Genomic DNA, 21,213 nt, shown 5'->3' with positions numbered 1-21,213 from the left:
ACCCACAGAACTGCCGCTCACTGGATTTTTTTTCTTTTTCGGACCATTCTCTCTAAACCCTAGAGATGGTTGTGCGTGAAAATCCCAGTAGATCAGCAGTTTCTGAAATACTCAGACCAGCCCTTCTGGCACCAACAACCATGCCACGTTCAAAGGCACTCAAATCACCTTTCTTCCCCATACTGATGCTCGGTTTGAACTGCAGGAGATTGTCTTGACCATGTCTACATGCCTAAATGCACTGAGTTGCCGCCATGTGATTGGCTGATTAGAAATTAAGTGTTAACAAGAAGTTGGACAGGTGTACCTAATAAAGTGGCCAGTGAGTGTATATATATATATATATATATATATATATATATATATATATATATCCCCAGGAATCCGGTTGTTGCAGTCGTGTTGCCTTCCTTTCGGGGAGGGTGATGCCATGCCTGGAAGCAAGGAAGGTCCCTTTAAGAGGTAGCTCAATACAACCCGGTTTCAGGGGAGCTTCCCTAGATATATAGATATATTCTGGCTTGGAGGAGGAGTTTTAGCTTTCAGTTTGGAGTTGGTCAGACAGACAGTGAGTTGGAGTCTGGAGCAGACTGAGTGAGCAGAGAGCTGGGGCCGTGTAGCCGCGTGATGCTGCAGTTCCAGGCCAGAGAGGAGAAGCAGACTGGTTGCATCTGTAGAAAGTGGCAGAGGGGAGAAGTACAGGAGAATTAAGGAGCGGGAAGAGAGCTGCGACTGAGCTCCTTCCATGCTGGTGCACAGGAACCGTGCACCGGAAGCCCAAGGCTGTGTGGAATTGTATGTCCCATAGCAGAACCGGAGGGCAGAAGATTCTAAGTCATCTGTCCGCACCCACACCCGAAGGTACAGCAACATACAGAGCCCGGAGTCATGATAGAGACCCTGTAAAAAGGCTCGCGTTGCCTACCATGCAGGTACTGTCTTAGGACAGGGAAGAGAGAACCTTTTGTAAAGCCATAGGCAGCAAGGGACGTGCCGCAAAGCGCGAGAAGGAAGGCTTTCTAATCTCACCTGAGAAAGGGATCCATAATTGCTTCCAGGCCGACTGGACCTCACTAACACCTGTTACCGGTACCCTGGATTGTGGCCGTAACCACCAGTAAACTGGTAAAGAGACTGCAACCTTGTGTCCTGATTTTTCTGGCACCACACTATCTTTGCTAAATACACCGGGAGCCCTGGGGTTCCAGCTTCACCTGTGGGAAGCCATGCCATCCCTGCTGCCATAACATCACCCCAGTGGACCCTTTTAACCCCTTTATGACCCAGCCTATTTTGACCTTAATGACCTGGCCGTTTTTTGCAATTCTGACCAGTGTCCCTTTATGAGGTAATAACTCAGGAACGCTTCAACGGATCCTAGCGGTTCTGAGATTGTTTTTTCGTGACATATTAGGCTTCAAGTTAGTGGTAAATTTAGGTCGATAATTTTTGCGTTTATTTGTGAAAAAAATGGAAATTTGACGAAAATGTCGCAATTTTCAAATTTTGAATTTTTATTCTGATAAACGACAGAGTTATGTGACACAAAATAGTTAATAAATAACATTAACCACGTGTCTACTTTACATCAGCACAATTTTGGAAACAAAATTTTTTTTTGCTAGGAAGTTATAAGGGTTAAAATTTGACCAGCGATTTCTCATTTTTACAACGAAATTTACAAAACCATTTTTTTAGGGACCACCTCACATTTGAAGTCAATTTGAGGGGTCTATATGGCTGAAAATACCCAAAAGTGACACCATTCTAAAAACTGCACCCCTCAATGTACTCAAAACCACATTCAAGAAGTTTATTAACCCTTCAGGTGCTTCACAGCAGCAGAAGCAACATGGAAGGAAAAAATGAACATTTAACTTTTTAGTCACAAAAATGATCTTTTAGCAACAATTTTTTTATTTTGCCAAAGGTAAAAAGAGAAACTGGACCCCAAAAGTTATTGTACAATTTGTCCTCAGTACTCCGATACCTCATATGTGGGGGGGAACCACTGTTTGGGCGCACGACAGGGCTCGGAAGGGAAGGAGCGCCATTTGACTTTTTCAATGAAAAATTGCTTCCAATCATTAGCGGACACCATGTCGCGTTTGGAGAGCCCCTGTGTGCCTAAACATTGGAGCTCCCCCACTAGTGACCCCATTTTGGAAACTAGACCCCCCCAAGGAACTTATCTAGATGCATAGTGAGCACTTTGAACCCCCAGGTGCTTCACAAATTGATCCGTAAAAATGAAAAAGTACTTTTTTTTTCACAAAAAATTTCTTTTAGCCTCAATTTGTTCATTTCCACATGGGCAACAGGATAAAATGGATCCTAAAATTTATTGGGCAATTTCTCCTGAGTACACTGATACCTCACATGTGGAGGTAAACCACTGTTTGGGCACACGGCAGGGCTCGGAAGGGAAGGAGCGCCATTTGACTTTTTGAATGAAAAATTAGCTCCAATTGTTAGCAGACACCATGTCGCGATTGGAGAGCCCCTGTGTGCCTAAACATTGGAGCACCCCACATGTGACCCCATTTTGAAAACTAGACCTCCCATGGAACTAATCTAGATGTGCGGTGACCACTTTAAACCCCCAAGTGCTTCACAGAAGTTTATAACGCAGAGCCGTGAAAATAAAAAAATCATTTTTCTTTCCTCAAAAATTATTTTTTATCCCACAATTTTTTATTTTCACAAGGGTAACAGGAGAAATTGGACCCCAATAGTGGTTGCCCAGTTTGTCCTGAGTACGCTGATACCCCATATGTGGGGGGGACCACTGTTTGGGCACACGTCAGGGCTCGGAAGGGAAGTAGTAACGTTTTGGAATGCAGACTTTGATGGAATGGTCTGCGGGCGTCTCGTTGCGTTTGCGGAGCCCCTGATGTGCCTAAACAGTAGAAACGCATGTAGGATAGCTGCGGAGACACCATCACGTGTTTCTCTACGCATGCAGTGAATAGCCAGACCTTTCCCCGGGAAGGAACAACCACGGGAAGGGCAGCATCCAATAAAGGAAAACATCCAATACAGGAAAACCACCTATGCCAAGCATGGTATCCATCCACAGACAGCTGTTTCGGGGTGTTTGCCCCTCATCAGTGTGGAGTAGGAATCTGGCTATTAGGAGCAGTGCCTAGTAAAAGGCTGTGAAGGAACAGATGATTGGCCTCGGGGAGACCAAAACATCCAACACCGCAGAGACACCATCACGTGTTTCTCAACGCAGTGATCCAGAACACTGCCCCCATCCCTTATGGGAAATATGCAAATGCATGTAGGATAGCTGCGGAGACACCATCACGTGTTTCTCAACGCAAGCAGTGAATAGCCAGACCTTTCCCCGGGAAGGAACAACCACGGGAAGGGCAGCATCCAATAAAGGAAAACATCCAATACAGGAAAACCACCTATGCCAAGCATGGTATCCATCCACAGACAGCTGTTTCGGGGTGATTGCCCCTCATCAGTGTGGAGTAGGAATCTGGCTATTAGGAGCAGTGCCTAGTAAAAGGCTGTGAAGGAACAGATGATTGGCCTCGGGGAGACCAAAACATCCAACACCGCGGAGACACCATCACGTGTTTCTCAACGCAGTGATCCAGAACACTGCCCCCATCCCTTATGGGAAATATGCAAATGCATGTAGGATAGCCGCGGAGACACCATCACGTGTTTTTCAACGCAAGCAGTGAATAGCCAGACCTTTCCCCGGGAAGGAACAACCACGGGAAGGGCAGCATCCAATAAAGGAAAACATCCAATACAGGAAAACCGCCTATGCCAAGCATGGTATCCATCCACAAACAGCTGTTTCGGGGTGTTTGCCCCTCATCGGTGTGAGTAGGAATCCGGCTATTAGGAGCAGTGCCTAGTAAATGGCTGTGAAGGAACAGATGATTGGCCTCGGGGAGACCAAAATATCCAACACTGCGGAGACACCATCACGTGTTTCTCAACGCAGTGATCCAGAACACTGCCCCCATCCCTTATGGGAAATATGCAAATGCATGTAGGATAGCTGCGGAGACAACATCACGTGTTTCTCAACGCAAGCAGTGAATAGCCAGACCTTTCCCCGGGAAGGAACAACCACGGGAAGGGCAGCATCCAATAAAGGAAAACATCCAATACAGGAAAACCACCTATGCCAAGCATGGTATCCATCCACAGACAGCTGTTTCGGGGTGTTTGACCCTCATCAGTGTGGAGTAGGAATCTGGCTATTAGGAGCAGTACCTAGTAAAAGGCTGTGAAAGAACAGATGATTGGCCTCGGGGAGACCAAAACATCCAACACCGCGGAGACACCATCACGTGTTTCTCAATGCAGTGATCCAGAACACTGCCCCCATCCCTTATGGGAAATATGCAAATGCATGTAGGATAGCTGCGGAGACACCATCACGTGTTTCTCAACGCAAGCAGTGAATAGCCAGACCTTGGCATAGGTGGTTTTCCTGTATTGGATGTTTTCCTTTATTGGATGCTGCCCTTCCCGTGGTTGTTCCTTCCCGGGGAAAGGTCTGGCTATTCACTGCTTGCATTGAGAAACACGTGATGGTGTCTCCGCAGCTATCCTACATGCATTTGCATATTTCCCATAAGGGATGGGGGCAGTGTTCTGGATCACTGCGTTGAGAAACACGTCATGGTGTCTCCATTTGACTTTTTGAACGCAAGATTGGCTGAATCAATGGTGGCGCCATGTTGCGTTTGGAGACCTGTTATGATCCTGGTGGTAGGATCTCAAACTGACCTGACACATATACCCTGAATATATAGGACAAGTTCTGGGGATGTGGAAGCTATACTGACTGCAATCCTGATCCTATCCAAACACACTAAAGGCAGCTGTGGAGCGTTACCTGAAAACCTAGACGCCTCGTCACAGCCTGAGAAACTGACTACCCCTAGAGAGAAAGCAAAGACCTCGCTAGCCTCAGAGAAATATCCCCAAAGTTTTAGATAGCCCCCACAAATAATGACGGTGAGTTAAGGGGAAAACACAAATGTAGAGATGAAAACAGGTTTAGCAAATGAGGCCCGCTAATACTAGATAGGCAGATAATAGATAGGTGTCTGTGCGGTCAGTACAAAAACTATCAAAAGTAAACCACGCAGAGAATACAAGAACCCCCACACCGACTCACGATGTGAGGGGCGCACTCTGCACCCCAGAACTAACCATCAAGCAGAAAATCACATAAAAGCAAGCTGGGCCGAACTCATTATATAATGAGAAACGTTTTCAAGGAAATAATGAGAAACTGAACAAGCAAACTTAGCTTCTCATAGCAGGAGACTGTTCACAAGGAATATTCAGGAGAGCACAGGATCAGGACTGAATACACCGACAGCAGGCCACAAGTAAAGGTCCAGGTGAGTTAAATAGGCCCAGCCTAGCAGGAGATGAAACAGCTGAGCCCAGCTAAGACCAGCCATATCGCTAAAGGCCACCAGAGGGAGCCCAAGAACAAACTCACACAGTACCACTCATGACCACAGGAGGGAGCCCGAGAACGGAATTCACAACAGAGACCCCTGATGTGCCTAAACAGTGGAAACCCCTCAATTCTAACCCCAACACACCCCTAACCCTAATCCCAACTCTAGCCATAATCCTAATCACAACCCTAACCCCAACACACCCCTAACCACAACACTAACCCCAACACACCCCTAACCCTAATCTCAATCCTAACCCTAATCCCAACCCTAACCACAACTTTATCCCCAACACACCCCTAACCATAACCCTAACCACAAGCCTAATCTTAACCCTATTTCCAACCATAGCCCTAATTCCAACCCTAACTCTAATTCCAACCCTAACCCTAAGGCTATGTGCCCACATTGCAGATTCGTTTGAGATTTTTACGCACCATTTTTGAAAAATCCACAGGTAAAAGGCACTGCGTTTTACCTGCGAGTTTACCGCGGATTTCCAGTGTTTTTTTGTTCGGATTTCATCTGCGGATTCTTATTTTGGAACAGGTGTAAAACGCTGTGGAATCCGCACAAAGAATTGACATGCTGCAGGAAAATACAACGCAGCATTTCTGCGCGGTATTTTCCGCACCATGGGCACAGCGGATTTGGTTTTCCATAGGTTTACATGGTACTGTAAACCTGATGGAACACTGCTACGAATCCGCAGCGGCCAATCCGCTGGGGATCTGCAGCCAAGTCCGCACCGTGTGTACATAGCGTAATTCTAGCCCTAACCTTAGCCCTAACCCTAGTTCTAACCCTAACCCTAGTTCTAACCCTAACCCTACTGGAAAAATAAAAGAAAATATATTTTCTTTATTTTATTATTGTCCCTACCTGTGGGGGTGATAAAGGGGGAGGTTCATTTACTATTTTTTTTATTTTGATAACTGTGATAGGTTTTATCACAGTGATCAAAATGTACCTGGAACGACTGTTGGAAGATGGCGGCGCCCATGGAGAAGACGGACGGACACCGGGAGGCTCGGTAAGTATGAGGGATGGGGGGGAGATCGGAGCACGGGGGTGGGATCGGAGCACGGGGGGTGGGATCGGAGCACGGGGGGAGCGGACAGGATGACGGAGGGGAGCGGAGATCAGTGGCGGTGCGGGGGGGCAGATCAGAGTTTCCAGCCATGGCCGATGATATTGCAGCATCGGCCATGGCTGGATTGTAATATTTCACCAGTTTTCATAGGTGAAATATTACAAATCACTCTGATTGGCTGTTTCACTTTCAACAGCAAATCAGAGCGATCGTAGCCATGAGGGGGTGAAGCCACCCCCCCGGGGCTGAAGTACCACTCCCCCTGTCCCTACAGATCGGGTGAAATTGGAGTTAACCCTTTCACCCGATCTGCAGGGACGCGATCATTCCATGACGCCACACAGGCGTCACAGGTCGGATTGGCACCGACTTTCATGATGCCTACGTGGCGTCACAGGTCGGGAAGGGGTTAAGCAGCGTCGGTCATCCCTGACCGAATAAACAGGTGGCATCACGAACATTCGTATTCCTAATAACCCCTTTGAAATACATTCCCTTTAATTTGGATTCCCAGGGCCACGGACCGGGTCGCTGCCACCGTGACCACCCCTCTAATGACCACCGGACCCGGTACCAAGTACCCCTAGGCTCTGGCTGGGGCATATATATATATATATATATATATATATATATATATATATATATATATATATATACAGTTAGGTCCATATATATTTGGACAGAGACAACATTTTTCTAATTTTGGTTATAGACATTACCACAATGAATTTTAAACAAAACAATTCAGATGCAGTTGAAGTTCAGACTTTCAGCTTTCATTTGAGGGTATCCACATTAAAATTGGATGAAGGGTTTAGGAGTTTCAGCTCCTTAACATGTGCCACCCTGTTTTTAAAGGGACCAAAAGTAATTGGACAATTGACTCCAAGGCTATTTCATGGAGAGGTGTGGGCAATCCCTTCATTATGTCATTCTCAATTAAGCAGATAAAAGGCCTGGAGGTGATCTGAGGTATGGTGCTTGCATTTGGAAGGTTTTGCTGTGAAGTAAACATGGGGTCAAATGAGCTCTCCATGCAGGTGAAACAAGCCATCCTTAAGCTGCGAAAACAGAAAAAAACTATCAGAGAACTTGCTACAATATTAGGAGTGGCAACATCTACAGTTTGGTACATCCTGAGAAAGAAAGAAAGCACTGGTGAACTCATCAATGCAAAAAGACCTGGGTGCCCACAGAAGACAATCGTGGTGGATAATCACAGAATAATCTCCATGGTGAAAAGAAACCCCTTCACAACAGCCAACCAAGTGAACAACACTCCCTAGGAGGTAGGCGTATCAATATCCAAATCTACCATAAAGAGAAGACTGCATGAAAGTAAATACAGAGGGTTCACTGCACGGTGCAAGCCACTCATAAGCATCAAGAATAAAAAGGCTAGACTGGACTTTGCTAAAAAAACATCTAAAAAAGCCAGCACACTTCTGGAAGAACATTCTTTAGACAGATGAAACCAAGATCAAACTGTACCAGAATGATGGAAAGAGAAAAGTATGGCGAAGGCATGGTACAGCTCATGATCCAAAGCATACCACATCATCTAAAAGACGGCGGAGGCAGTGTGATGGCTTGGGCATGCATAGCTGCCAGTGGCACTGGGTCACTAGTGTTTATTGATGATGTGATACGGGACAGAAGCAGCCGAATTTATTCTGAGGTATTCAGAGCCATACTGTATGCTCAGATCCAGCCAAATCCAGCCAAACTGATTGGTCGTCGTTTCACACTACAGATGGACAATGACCCAAAACATAAAGCCAAAGCAACCCAGGAGTTTATTAAAGCAAAGAAGTGGAATATTCTTGAATGGCCAAGTCAGTCACCTGATCTCAACCCAATTGAGCATGCATTTCACTTGTTAAAGACTAAACTTCAGACAGAAAGGCCCACAAACAAACACCAACTGAAAACCACCGCAGTGAAGGCCTGGCAGAGCATCAAAAAGGAGGAAACACAGCGTCTGGTGATGTCCATGAGTTCAAGACTTCAGGCAGTCATTGCCAACAAAGGGTTTTCAACCAAGTACTAGAAATGACCATTTTAATTAAAATGATTGAATCTGTCCAATTACTTTTGGTCCCTTTAAAAACAGGGTGGCACATGTTAAGGAGCTGAAACTCCTAAACCCTTCATCCAATTTTAATGTGGATACCCTCAAATGAAAGCTGAAAGTCTGAACTTCAACTGCATCTGAATTGTTTTGTTTAAAATTCATTTTGGTAATGTCTATAACCAAAATTAGAAATATGTTGTCTCTGTCCAAATATATTTGGACCTAACTGTATGTATATATATATATATATATATATATATATATATATATATATATATATATATATATATATATATATATATATATATATATATATATATATATATATATATATATATATATATATAATGTTCTGATAGATTTCCGCAGAACCAGATAAAAGGGCCGTGGAAAGTGGTTCAATCATGTTTAAGCATTATCATCATCCAGGTGACCAGGGATCCAATCAGGAAGGGGTCATAAGGTGAATATGTTCTCCAATAAGAGAATAGTGTGCAAGCGCTGACCAATCCAGGACAGAACCGGGCACAATAAAATAAGTAATATAAATATAATTCTAATGCAATGTTAATGAAAAAAATAAAATCATTTTTATTCTTGACAGATGACTGTACCAGGAGCTCAGGAGAACGTCTGATATTCTCAGATTTTTCAGTAGATAATCCTGGTGTGACACCTGATACTTTTGAAGAACATGTCATTATACCAGATACACCTCAAGATCTTCTCAGGAAAAGTTTGCCATCTGATCCTTTTCAACAGGTCCTTTTTTCTGCTTCATCAAAGACAAAAATGCAAAATGAAAGTCACAGAAGGGCTCTTGAACATGAAATAGGGGAGAAACCATTTTCATGTTCAGAATATGGTAAATGTTACAATACTAAACCAAAGCTTGTAACACATCAGAAGAGTCACACAGGGAAGAAGCCATATTCATGTTTAGAATGTGGAAAATGTTTTACAAGCAAATCTTGTCTTGTTACACATCAGGTAATACACACAGGGGAGAAGCCATTTTCTTGTTCAGAATGTGGGAAATGTTTTAATCGGAAAGCAAATCTTGTTACACATCTGAGAATTCACACAGGGGATAAGCCATTTGCATGTTCAGAATGTGGGAAACGTTATAGTGAGAAATCCAAACTTGTAACTCATCAGAGAATACATACAGGAGAGAAGCCATTTTTATGTACTAAATGTGGGAAATTGTTTAAACAACAATCAGTTTTTATTGTACATCAAAGAATTCACACAGGGAAGAAGCCATTTTCATGTTCAGAATGTGGGAAATGTTTTACACAAAGATCTTGTCTTGTTACTCATCAGAGAACTCACACAGGAGTGAAGCCATTTTCATGTTCAGAATGTGGAAAATGTTATAGTGAGAAATACATACTTATTAAACATCAGAGAAGCCACACAATGGATAAGCCATTTTCTAGTCCAGAATTCAGGAAATGTTTTACAGAGAAATCACATTTTGTTGGGCATCAGAGATGTCACACAGGAAAAAAAAATGTTTCTTGTTCTGAATGTGGGAAACATTATAGTACAAAATCCAAACTTATAACGCATCAGAGAATTCACACGGGAGAGAAGCCATTTTTTTGTTCAGAATGTGGAAAATGTTTTAGCCAGAAAGCACATCTTGCTAGACATCAGAGAATTCATACAGGGGAGAAGCCATTTTTATGTTCAGAATGTGGGAAATTTTTTTGTACGAAATCCGAACTTGTTAAACATCAGAGAATTCACTCAGCAAGGGATAAGCCATTTTCTTGCTCAGAATGTGGGAAATGTTTTACAGATAAATCAAGTCTTGGTATACACCAAATAAGTCACACAGGCAACAAGGTATTTTCATGCTCCGAATGTGGGAAATTTTTTAAACGAAAATCAGTTTTAATTGTGCATCAGAGAATTCATGTAGGGCAGAAGCCATATTCATGTTCAGAATGTGGGAAATGTTTTACAATGAAACACCAACTTGTTAAGCATCAAAGAACACATACAGGAAATAAGCCATTTTCATGTTTCGATTGTGGAAAAAGTTTTACAGAGAAATATAGTCTTGTTAGACATCAGTTAACTCACACAGGGCAGAAACCATTTCCATGTTCAGAATGTGGAAAATGTTACAGTACTAATGCAAGACTTGTTACACATCAAAGAAATCACACAGGGGAGAAGCCATATTCTTGTTCAGAATGTGGGAAATGTTTTGCAGAGAAATCACATTTTGTTACACATGAGAAAATTCATACAGGGGAGAAACCATTTTCATGTTCAGAATGTGGAAAATGCTTTAAGTTGAAATCAGATCTTGTCAAACATCAGAGAACTCACACAGGGGAAAAGCCATTTTCATGTTCCGAGTGTGGGAAATGTTTTTGCGATAAATCAGATCTTTATAGACATTGTAGAACTCACACAGGGGAGAAGCCATTTTCGTGTTCAAATTGTGGAAAATGTTTTAATCGAAAAACAAATCTTCTTAAACATCTAAAAATTCACACAGGAAAGTAGCAATTTTCTTTTTTTTATTGTTTTATTGACAAAATGTTAAAAAAAGTTACAGTAAAGTCTCCAAAAGAAAGAGAAAACTAGAGCAGTAAATGATTTTAAAAATTGTTCACAATTTCCATTGTCTATTTATTATTAAAATCTAATTATATGATCAATGTGTATAATATATTTTACATTTATATTACAACTGCTGCTTTAAAAGGTTGTCAAGTGATGCTTTTTTCCATTCTATTTCACATTGACAATAGAAATGCTGCCATATATGATAAGGACAGTTGCTAAGGTAATCATCCAATAACCCGTAGTCTCATCCAATTTATAGGGTAACCTGATAGTTTGATGTGACTAGGGGTGCGCATAAAATTCTTAGCTGCCAAATCAAAAGTATGAATTTGAAACTCCTTCAAACTCCTCCTGCTGTGGGCCCTGGGCTGGGGTTGTTTGGAGGTGCGATGCTTTGAATCCCTGGCTGGTGCCCAGCACTGCAGTGGCTTTGCAAACATTTTATGAAAGCCCAGAGTTTCCCCCGCACTTCCATAGTTTTAATGTGGCGGACTTTGGAAAAATGGCCGATTGAGTTCTTGGGACCAAAGTTTTGGCTCCAAAGATATCAATCTGAGCAATTGCTGCCTTTGGCAGCCATTTTCCCGGAGTCCACTGCACTGAAACCATGCAAGTGCGGGGGCTCCATGCTTTCACAAAATGTCGTCGGAGCCCCTGCACCGTTGAACACCCCCTTCTACAAGCCTGGGATGGGACTCGCAGCATCAACTTGCAGTGTTGCACCTCCTTACACCTCCTGTGACCCTGCTTCACCTCTGCCGCCGCCCTTCGCCAGTAAGCTGAATTGGGCTATGAGACGAACCCCCATTTGATGCATTAAATTTTTTTTTTCCCTATTTTCTGCCTGAAATTTTGGGATATGTCTTATGGTCTGGGGCATCTTGTAGTCTGAAAAATACATTATATCCCACACTGCAGAAAGATTTACATTCGTGTTTTGCTTTGGTATTCATTTATTTTAAAGGCTATTTTGTAGCAGCTTGCTCTTCATGATTGTATCTCGAAGTCAGGTTTTTATTCTTCTTCACCTTTTGATATTAGGTAGTATCCTCCTTGTTATTGCAGGTAGGTTTTATTCATTCCTCAACATTAAAAATTGCAATAAAAAGAATGAAAATACTTAAGGTTAAGGTTATGCAAATTGAAACAGTAGCAGGTGTCAGTCAATAAGATCAGAAAATGATCAATTTTTCATGTACTTGTTCCGTGATGTGACAGTTAATAATCGGATGCTTAATGGTAGGGAAAACCCATGGAATATAGAAGAATCCAAGGCACTCCAAATTCTTATAAAAATGATCAAGGAGAATTTTTTATGACGTATTAATCAATGTTTCAATTATAAAATATACAGATGGACTAATGTTTCTGTTATGCATCTGTTTTGGTTCAATTGCTTTGATTCCCTCTTCCCGGTCCACTAAACTCTTTTGTGCTCAACTTCAGTCTTTGCAGATGGCCCAGTGCGATCCCATGTCATCATCTGCCTCAGCCTAAATAAGCCTCACCAAGACACACACTTGTGTCTTGGTATTGGGATTTATAGTTAGTCTTTGCACAGTTCCCAATTTGTGGTCTCTGGACGTCTCCTGGCTGCCAGTGGCTTTCAGTATGTCCTTTACCTGTCTTCATGCAGCTTCCAATCTTTCAGCTGCCTGTCAGCCTGCCACTTCTAGTACCTTAGTTACCTGTCCGCCTGTGGCTTCCAGTCTTTCAGTCCTTCAGCTACCTGTCTGTGGCTTCTAGTACCTTTCATATCTGTCTGAGGCTTCTGCCCATGTACTTACCCTGACCTTGTGGTTGGAGAATCCACCTCTTCAGGTCAGCATAACCATTTCAGTCCTACTCAGATCTTAATCATCGTGTATATATAGATAGATATTGAACATAACATCTGTACTTAACAATTTGAAAGATTTGTATAATACTAGAGAATATAAATACATTAATCTAAATAATATACCTGATTATGTCAAATAATGATCTCAAATATGGGTGCATTTCACAAAATTAGAATATTAACCCCTTACTGACATTGGATGGGATAGTACGTCCGATGTCAGCTCCCCTGCTTTGATGCAGGGCTCCGCGGTGAGCCCGCATCAAAGCCGGGACATGTCAGCTGTTTTGAACAGCTGACATGTGCCCGCAATAGCGGCGGGTGAAATCGCGATTCGCCCGCAGCTATTAACTAGTTAAATGCTGCTGTCAAACGCAGACAGCAGCATTTAACTACCGCATCTGGCCGGGCGGCCGGATATGAGCGCATCGCCGATCCCAGTCACATGATCGGAGGTCGGCGATGCTTCAGTATTGTAACCATAGAGGTCCTTGAGACCTCTATGGTTACTGATCGCCGGTAGCTGTGAGCGCCACCCTGTGGTCAGCGCTCACAGCACACCTGATTTTCTACTACATAGCAGCGAACAGCAGATCGCTTATATGTAGCAGAGGCGATCGTGCTGTGCCTGCTTCTAGCCTCCCATGGAGGCTATTGAAGCATGGCAAAAGTTAAAAAAAAGTTAAAAATAATGTGAAAAAAATAAAAAAATATATAAAAGTTTAAATCACCCCCCTTTCGCCCCAATCAAAATAAATCAATAAAAAAATTCTAATCTACACATATTTGGTATCGCCACGTTTAGAATCGCCCGATCTATCAATAAAAAAAAGCATTAACCTGATCGCTAAACGGCGTAACGAGAAAAAAAATCGAAACGCCAGAATTACTTTTTTTGGTCGCCGCGACATTGCATTAAAATGCAATAACGGGCGATCAAAAGAATATATCTGCACCGTATTGGAATCATTAAAAACGCCAGCTCGGCACGCAAAAAGTAAGCCCTCAACCGACCCCAGATCATGAAAAATGGAGACGCTACAAGTATCGGAAAATGGCGCAATTTTTTTTTTCACCACTTAGGTAAAAAATAAGGTAGTCATGTTAGCTGTCTATGAACTCGTAATGACCTGGAGAATCATAATGGCAGGTCAGTTTTAGCATTTATTGAACTTAGCAAAAAAGCCAAGCAAAAAACAAGTGTGGGATTGCACTTTTTTTGCAATTTCACCGCACTTTTTTCCCGTTTTCTAGTAAACGACATGGTAAAACCAATGATGTTTTTCAAAAGTACAACTCGTCCCGCAAAAAATAAGCCCTCACATGGCCAAATTGACGGAAAAATAAAAAAGTTATGGCTCTGGGAAGGAGGGGAGTGAAAAACGAACATGGAAAAACGAAAAATCCCACTGTCATGAAGGGGTTAAAACATTAAAGTTAATTTCAGTTCTTTAATACAAAAAGTGAAACTCATATTAGTCTTTACAAACAGAGTAATGTATTTCAAGTGTTTATTTCTGTTAATGTTGATGATTATGGCTTACAGCCAATGAAAACCCGAAAGTCATTATCTCAGTAAATTAGAATACTTTATAACACTAGCTTAAAAAAATAATTTTAAAATCCGAAATGTTGGCCTACTGAAATGTATGTTTAGTAAATGCACTCAATACTTGGTTGGAGCTCCTTTTGCATCAATTACTGCATCAGTTCGGTGTGGTATAGAGGCGATCAGCCTGTGGCACCGCTGAGGTGTTATGGAAGCCAAGGTTGCTTTGATAGCAGCCTTCAGGTCATCTGCATTGTTGGGTCGGGTGTCTCTCATCTTCCTCTTTACAATACAATAAGGTCAGGTGAGTTTGCTGGTCAATCAAGCACAGTGATACTGTTTTTAACCGCTTCCCAACCATCCACGGTAGATAAACATCGGTGCTTGCCGGGCTTTGTGCAGCGCCGACGTTTATGAGCGGTCGGTGGTCTCGCAGCGCTCAGGACCTCCAGGGTCCTGCAAGCGCTGCGACTCCTGTGCAGAGCTGTTGCTCTGACAGGTGACATTATCGGCACCTGATTAGGTCAGGTCTCGATGTTAATCCTTAGGTATCTTCTAGATGCCGCAATTGCGGCATTTAGAAGATAGCAGAGGGAGACCCCTGCTATACTCACCTCTCTGACGCTCCCGTGATGAGATCTGATCACATCACGGGGGATTTGCGTTGTCCGGGCAGCAGGAGGTCACGTGATGACTTCCAGCTATGGTGGCTTCTTAACAAGCGATTTCACAGTGTAAGGGCTGTCCCACACGTCCAGATAATTCCGGTACCGGAATAAATCGGTACCGGAGTTATCTGTGTCTGTGTGCCTGGGAACTCACGTAGGCCATACGTGCGGCACACGTGTGCCGCCCGTATGGCGAGTGGGTACCACACGGAGCGTGTGGTACCCACGCGTGTGGTACCCTGCATCGTGCTGAAGCCGCGATTCATATGTTCCCTGCAGCAGCGTTTGCTGCAGAGAAAATATGAATAATAGTGTTTAAAATAAAGATCTATGTGTCCGCCGCCCTCCCACCCCCTGTGCGCCCCCCCCGCTGTTCAGAAAATACTCACCCGCTCCCACGTTGGCTGTCGCTCCTTCCTGGTCTGGCCACATCTTCTCCTGTATGCGGTCACGTGGGGCCGATCATTTACAGTCATGAATATGTGGCTCCACCTCCCATAGGGGCGGAGCCGACTATTCATGATTGTAAATGAGCGGCCCCACGTGACCGCATACAGTAGAAGGCGCGGGGCAGAGAGGAAGGAGTGACAGCCAACGTGGGAGCGGGTGAGTATTTTCAGAACAGCGGGGGGGGGGGGGCGCACAGGGGGTGGGAGGGCGGCGGACACATAGATCTTTATTTTAAACACTATTATTCATATTTTCTCTGCAGCAAACGCTGCTGCAGGGAACATATGAATCGCGGCTTCAGCACCATGTGGGGGGGACAGCGCTTACTGTAGCACTGTCTCCTGCACGCATACGGACCCCAGACGGAGAACGTCCGTGTGAGGTCCGTGTTTTACACGGACCCCTTGACTCTATTGGGTCCGTGTAATCCGTGCGCTCCCACGAACACTGACATGTCTCCGTGTTTGGCACATGGAGACACGGTCCGCAAAAAATCAATGACATCTGAACAGATGCATTGATTTTTATGGGTCTACGTGTGTCAGTGTCTCCGGTACGTGAGGAAACTGTCACCTCACGTACCGGAGCCACTGACGTGTGAAACCGGCCTAAAACTCACAGGTCTCTTGCAATGCAATACCTGTGTATTGCATTGTAAGAGACCAGTGGTCAGACAAATAAAAATTGATGTCCCATACCAGGACTAGTAAAAAAAAAAAAGTTTTAAAACTATTAAAAAAAATAACAAAATGAATTTAAAAAAAATATATTAAACCAAAAAATACATATAATATGTAGAAACAAAAAAGTACACGTATTTGGTATCGCCGCGTCCGGAATGAGCCAACTTATAAAACGGTCACAGTTGTTCATTCCTTCGGTGCACACCATAAAAAAAAAATAAGCAAAAACCTTTGCGTTTTCATCATGCCGCCAAACAAGTAGGATAAAACGCAATCAAAAAGTCATCACAATAAAAATAGCAGCAATGAAGACATCATCTTGTCCTGCAGAAAACAAGCTGCCATACAGCTCCAACTGCGGAAAAATAAACAAGTTATAGCTTTCAGAATAAAGCGATGCAAAAACAATTATTTTTTCTGCTGAGGTATAGGGTTTGCCTCATGCAAGGCTTCCCTTGTTACTTGGTTGTTGTTGGTGAATCAACCCCACTCACCAGCACGGTGGTCTACGGTTGCCTCATGGGGTGACTCACACCTATATCCATCTATAACTACTACACCAACCTCAGAACCACACTGTGGTACATTTACTAATTCACCCTTGATCCCCTTCAAACCGGTGTGTGCCATATGTGCAGGGGAAGGGAGGGCTTTATTACACCTGCCTGTGATACAATTCCACAGAGCTTTACAAGACCAAATTAGTCTTAGTGTTCCATTACCCCTCATGTCCTCACTTTTGGACAAAAACAGGTCTGTATCTTTAACTGACCTAAGATTGATTCTGAAATTCATACCAAAAATGACATCTCAGCTTTGGTCAATCAAGTAGTAGTTGAATGTAAATAGGAATTTGCCCAGTTCCAGTCCAAACTTTCCACACTCACAACCAGAGTGGATGAGTTATCATGACCACAAGAGGCAAGTACCTCCAACTTGTAAGCCTTACAAGAAACATTGAGGAGTCAGTACAACCGCTTCAACAGAACCTAGATGACTTGGAGAACAGGAATAGTTGGTGCAACCTTCAAATTTAGTAATTACCAGAATCAATCACCACCTCTGACATTCCCTTCATCCTAATATCTATCTTCAATGGTCTCCTTTAACATTACTTGGGAGCCCCAATAAAGCCTGACACAGCGCACAGGGCTCTCCGCCCTCCTGACCCAGAAGATCCCCAACCAAGAGATGTAAGTTATCCTGTCCACTTCTCTGCTATCACAGAATCTATCCTTCACACGTCACGGAAGAAAAAAAGATCTCACAACAGGCCAATCTGAATTTTCATATATCTTTCCATACACCTGCAAGAGATCATTCCCTTTCATTGAGGTTTCCCCTTATAACTGACAGTACAGAAGGGATCTCAATAATTTATGTAAAGCTCCCCAGAGGAACTTCCAGCAAGTCTCCCATGCTCCAGAGGTCAACAAAGAAATCGCCTGACCCACTCCACAGCTTCCATACATGGAGGACTCCCACCAAAGGAAGTTCATCAGGGTAACAAAAGGCGACCCACCCCAAGAATCAAAGGGAACAACCTGAATCTGCATCCTAGCCGCTCCAGGAACACTCCGATGTTAGGGGATGCTCCTCTCACTTCCAGGGCTCACACCTCTGAAATTCTCCTTAACAATGTCCTCTATTGGGTTGTGTCGGTTGCAAGACATGTTAACTGTTATGATCCGGTGGTAGGATCTCAAAACTGACCAGACACATATGACCAGAATATCAAGACAAGTTCTGGGGATGTGGAAAATATATTGACCGCAATCCTAATCCTATCCACACACACTAAAGGTAGCCGTGGAGCGTTCCTAAAATCCTAGACGCCTCTTCACAGCCTGAGAAACTGCCTACTCCTAGAGAGAAAGCAAAAACCTCACTTGCCTCAGAGAAATAACCCCAAAGTATTAGAGAGCCCCCCACAAATAATAACGGTGAGTTAAGGGGAAAATACAAACGTAGAAATGAAACAGGATTAGCAAATGAGGCCCGCTACACTAGATAGACAGAGGACAGATAGGAGTCTGTGCGGTCAATACAAAACTATCAATAATAAGCCACGCAGAGAATGCAAGAACCCCCACACCGACTCACGATGTGGGGGGCGCACGCTGCACCCCAGAACTAACCAGCAAGCAAAAAATCACATAAAGCAAGCTGGACTGAACTCATAATACACTGAGAAACATTTCCAAGGAAATAATGAGCAAAATAAACAAGCAAACTTAGCTTCTCCAGCAGGAGACTGGTCACAAGGAATATTCAGGAGAGCTGAGAATCAGGACTGAATACACCGACAGCAGGCGACAAGTAAAGGTCCAGGTGAATTAAATAGGCCCAGCCTAGGCAGGAAATGAAGCAGCTGAGCCCAGCCAAGACCAGCCATATCGCTAAAGGCCACCAGAGGGAGCCCAAGAACAAACTCACACAGTACCACTCATGACCACAGGAGGGATCCCGAGAACGGAATTCACAACAGTTAACATTGACCCAGATATACATACAGCTTTCTAAGGCTATGTTCACATTTGCGTTGTGCGCCGCAGCGTTGGGCGCTGCAGCGTCGCCGCATGCGTCATGCGCCCCTATATTTAACATGGGGGCGCATGGACATGCGTTGCGTTGCGTTTTGGGACACATGCGTCCTTTTTGGCGCAAGCGTCCTGGCGCAGAGGACGCAGCATGATGCATTTTTTTTGCGTTCAAAAATAGAATGCATGTGTCGCAAAACGCAGAGTTGTGCATGCGTTGTTCCTGCGTTGTGCGTTGCGTCGCCGACACTGCGGCGCACAACGCAAATGTGAATGTAGCCTTAGTTGTTGATTATTCCAATATGGCCAGTTCTCATTTTCAGGATTGGAGAATCCCCACTGTTGACTGAGGTTCTGATCAATATGAGTCGATCATTGTTCTGCCGCAGGCCAGAAGCTGCTTATTGTTTTCTAGACTATTCCACTTCTAGCAGGATGCTGGTTGATGTTACTGTTAAGAGTCACACTAAAGCTGCGTGATTATCTTAATTATAGAACCAGAAACACATGGGCTACTTGCACATTGAACAGGTCTGTAGGAACATGTTCACACCACCAAGAAACTTGAAGACACAAAAGAGCACAGTGAGGTCAAAAATACTCTGTTGTAAAAAAAATCACAGTAATAAGCAAGTGCTAGTCAAAAGATGGAAAAAAACAGGGTATTTAGTTGATACTTTTTTTTTGCAAAATAATGTATACTAAGCTGCTCCACCAATCGTCAAGGTATACCCATATAGAGCAGTCCTAACTAATGTATATAATCCCTAACTGATGTATTTAAAAACCTGATCATCTGTATAGTACCTGTATAAGCAGGGTTCAGAGAGGGAATATCCATGTGGACCTGCTAGATGGAACAGCTTTAGTGCAAATGACCCACAAAGGAGTGGTGGACTCCCCAGTCTTGTAGAAACAACAGAACAATTATAGAACCAGAAACACATGGGCTACTTGCTCATTGAACAAGTCTGTAGGAACATGTTCACACCACCAAGAAACTTGAAGGCACAAAAGAGCACAGTGAGGTAAAAAATACTCTGTTGTAAAAAAAATCACAGTAATAAGCAAGCGCTAGTCAAAAGATGGAAAAAACAGTATTTAGTTGATACGATTTTTGCAAAAAAACGTATCAACTAAATACCCTGTTTTTTTTCCATCTTACTTGCTTATTACTGTGATTTTTTTACAAGAGTATTTTTGACCTCACTGTGCTCTTTTGTGTCTTCGTGATTATCTTGTCTGTTGCCAAATTGTATATCAGAGAGATTTACAGTATGTGCACACAGAGAAAAATTACTAGTGATTGAACATACAATAACGAGCAGAAAATCTGATTTATTAAACAAAGGGTACATCCTTATATAGATTATAGCTTATCATATTGATCATTCACGGTGGCTGAGTGGTTAGCACTGTAGCCTTGCAGCGCTGGAGTCCAGGGTTCTAATCCTACCTTGGGCAACATCTGCAATGAGTTTGTATGTTCTCCCCGTGTTTGCGTGGGTTTCCTCTGGGCACTCTGGTTTTCTCCCACATTCCCAAGACATACCGATAGGGAATTTAGATTGTGAGCCCCATCGGGGACAGTGATGATAATGTGTGCAAACTGTAAAGCGCTGCGGAATATGTTAGCGCTATATAAAAATTTAATAAAAATCATTGGTAAAACCTAATTTCTCCTCTCTCAGGAGGACTTTAATCAATATTCATTAGCTTTTATGAATCTGTTTTTCTCCTTTACTTCATTCTTTGTTAATAAAAAGTGGACATGCTATTGTATCAAAGTCCACATAAGTGTTCTAAACCTAATGACAGGTATGATTTCTTGCACGCAGGCACATAATCAGCTTCTTTGATTCTTAATGTTCATATAAGCCTCCATTTTGAATCTATCCTTTCATTTTGGATATCTTGAATCAAATATATATCCTTAAAAGTTACTATTAGTACATATCTCTCACTTCCAATGGAGCAGTTTCATAACCACCCTTTTTCTCGTCCAAGTTGGGAGTCTCTTGTGTATATTAAGGGCACACAAGCTCCTTAAATATGATTCTCATTCTCTAATTCATATTGCAGAGGCTATAGCTCTGCTATTGTTTTCCATTTTCTCTATTTGGTTTATATCCTTTTGAATTTCTTTTGTTTAATCTTACTTTGCTCAAGGGGACCGAGCAGCATGGTTGCTTCTTATCTGAATCCTATGTGAAAAAATCCTGATCAAACATAAATGGCAGAACTAAACAGCGACTGCAATCCAAAAAACCT

The 21,213-nt window shown here is 43.0% G+C and overlaps 3 protein-coding genes across 3 annotated transcripts in view; 2 read left to right on the top strand and 1 right to left on the bottom strand.

Moving 5' to 3' along the window:
- Positions 1-21,213, top strand: part of LOC143767208 (uncharacterized) — a 521,413-nt gene that overhangs the window by 169,669 nt on the left and 330,531 nt on the right. The gene's annotated exons all lie outside the window — the stretch shown is intronic.
- LOC143767238 (uncharacterized) overlaps positions 1-21,213 on the bottom strand; it is a 388,340-nt gene that overhangs the window by 325,237 nt on the left and 41,890 nt on the right. The gene's annotated exons all lie outside the window — the stretch shown is intronic.
- LOC143767250 (uncharacterized) lies at positions 9,007-11,549 on the top strand. Its single transcript, XM_077255448.1, has one exon. It carries the CDS (start codon positions 9,188-9,190, stop codon positions 11,147-11,149), a length of 1,962 nt encoding a protein of 653 aa, XP_077111563.1. The 5' UTR covers positions 9,007-9,187; the 3' UTR covers positions 11,150-11,549.

Source organism: Ranitomeya variabilis, chromosome 4 (genome assembly GCF_051348905.1).
Source record: "Ranitomeya variabilis isolate aRanVar5 chromosome 4, aRanVar5.hap1, whole genome shotgun sequence".
In the NCBI taxonomy this organism is placed as follows: domain Eukaryota; kingdom Metazoa; phylum Chordata; class Amphibia; order Anura; family Dendrobatidae; genus Ranitomeya; species Ranitomeya variabilis.
The sequence above is the reverse complement of the archived record's forward strand: the minus strand, read 5'-3'. Positions and strand labels throughout refer to the sequence as shown.

Coding starts and splice junctions, on each gene's coding strand:
- LOC143767250 (XM_077255448.1), top strand. CDS start 9,188: ATGTTAATGAAAAAAATAAAATCATTTTTATTCTTGACAGATGACTGT.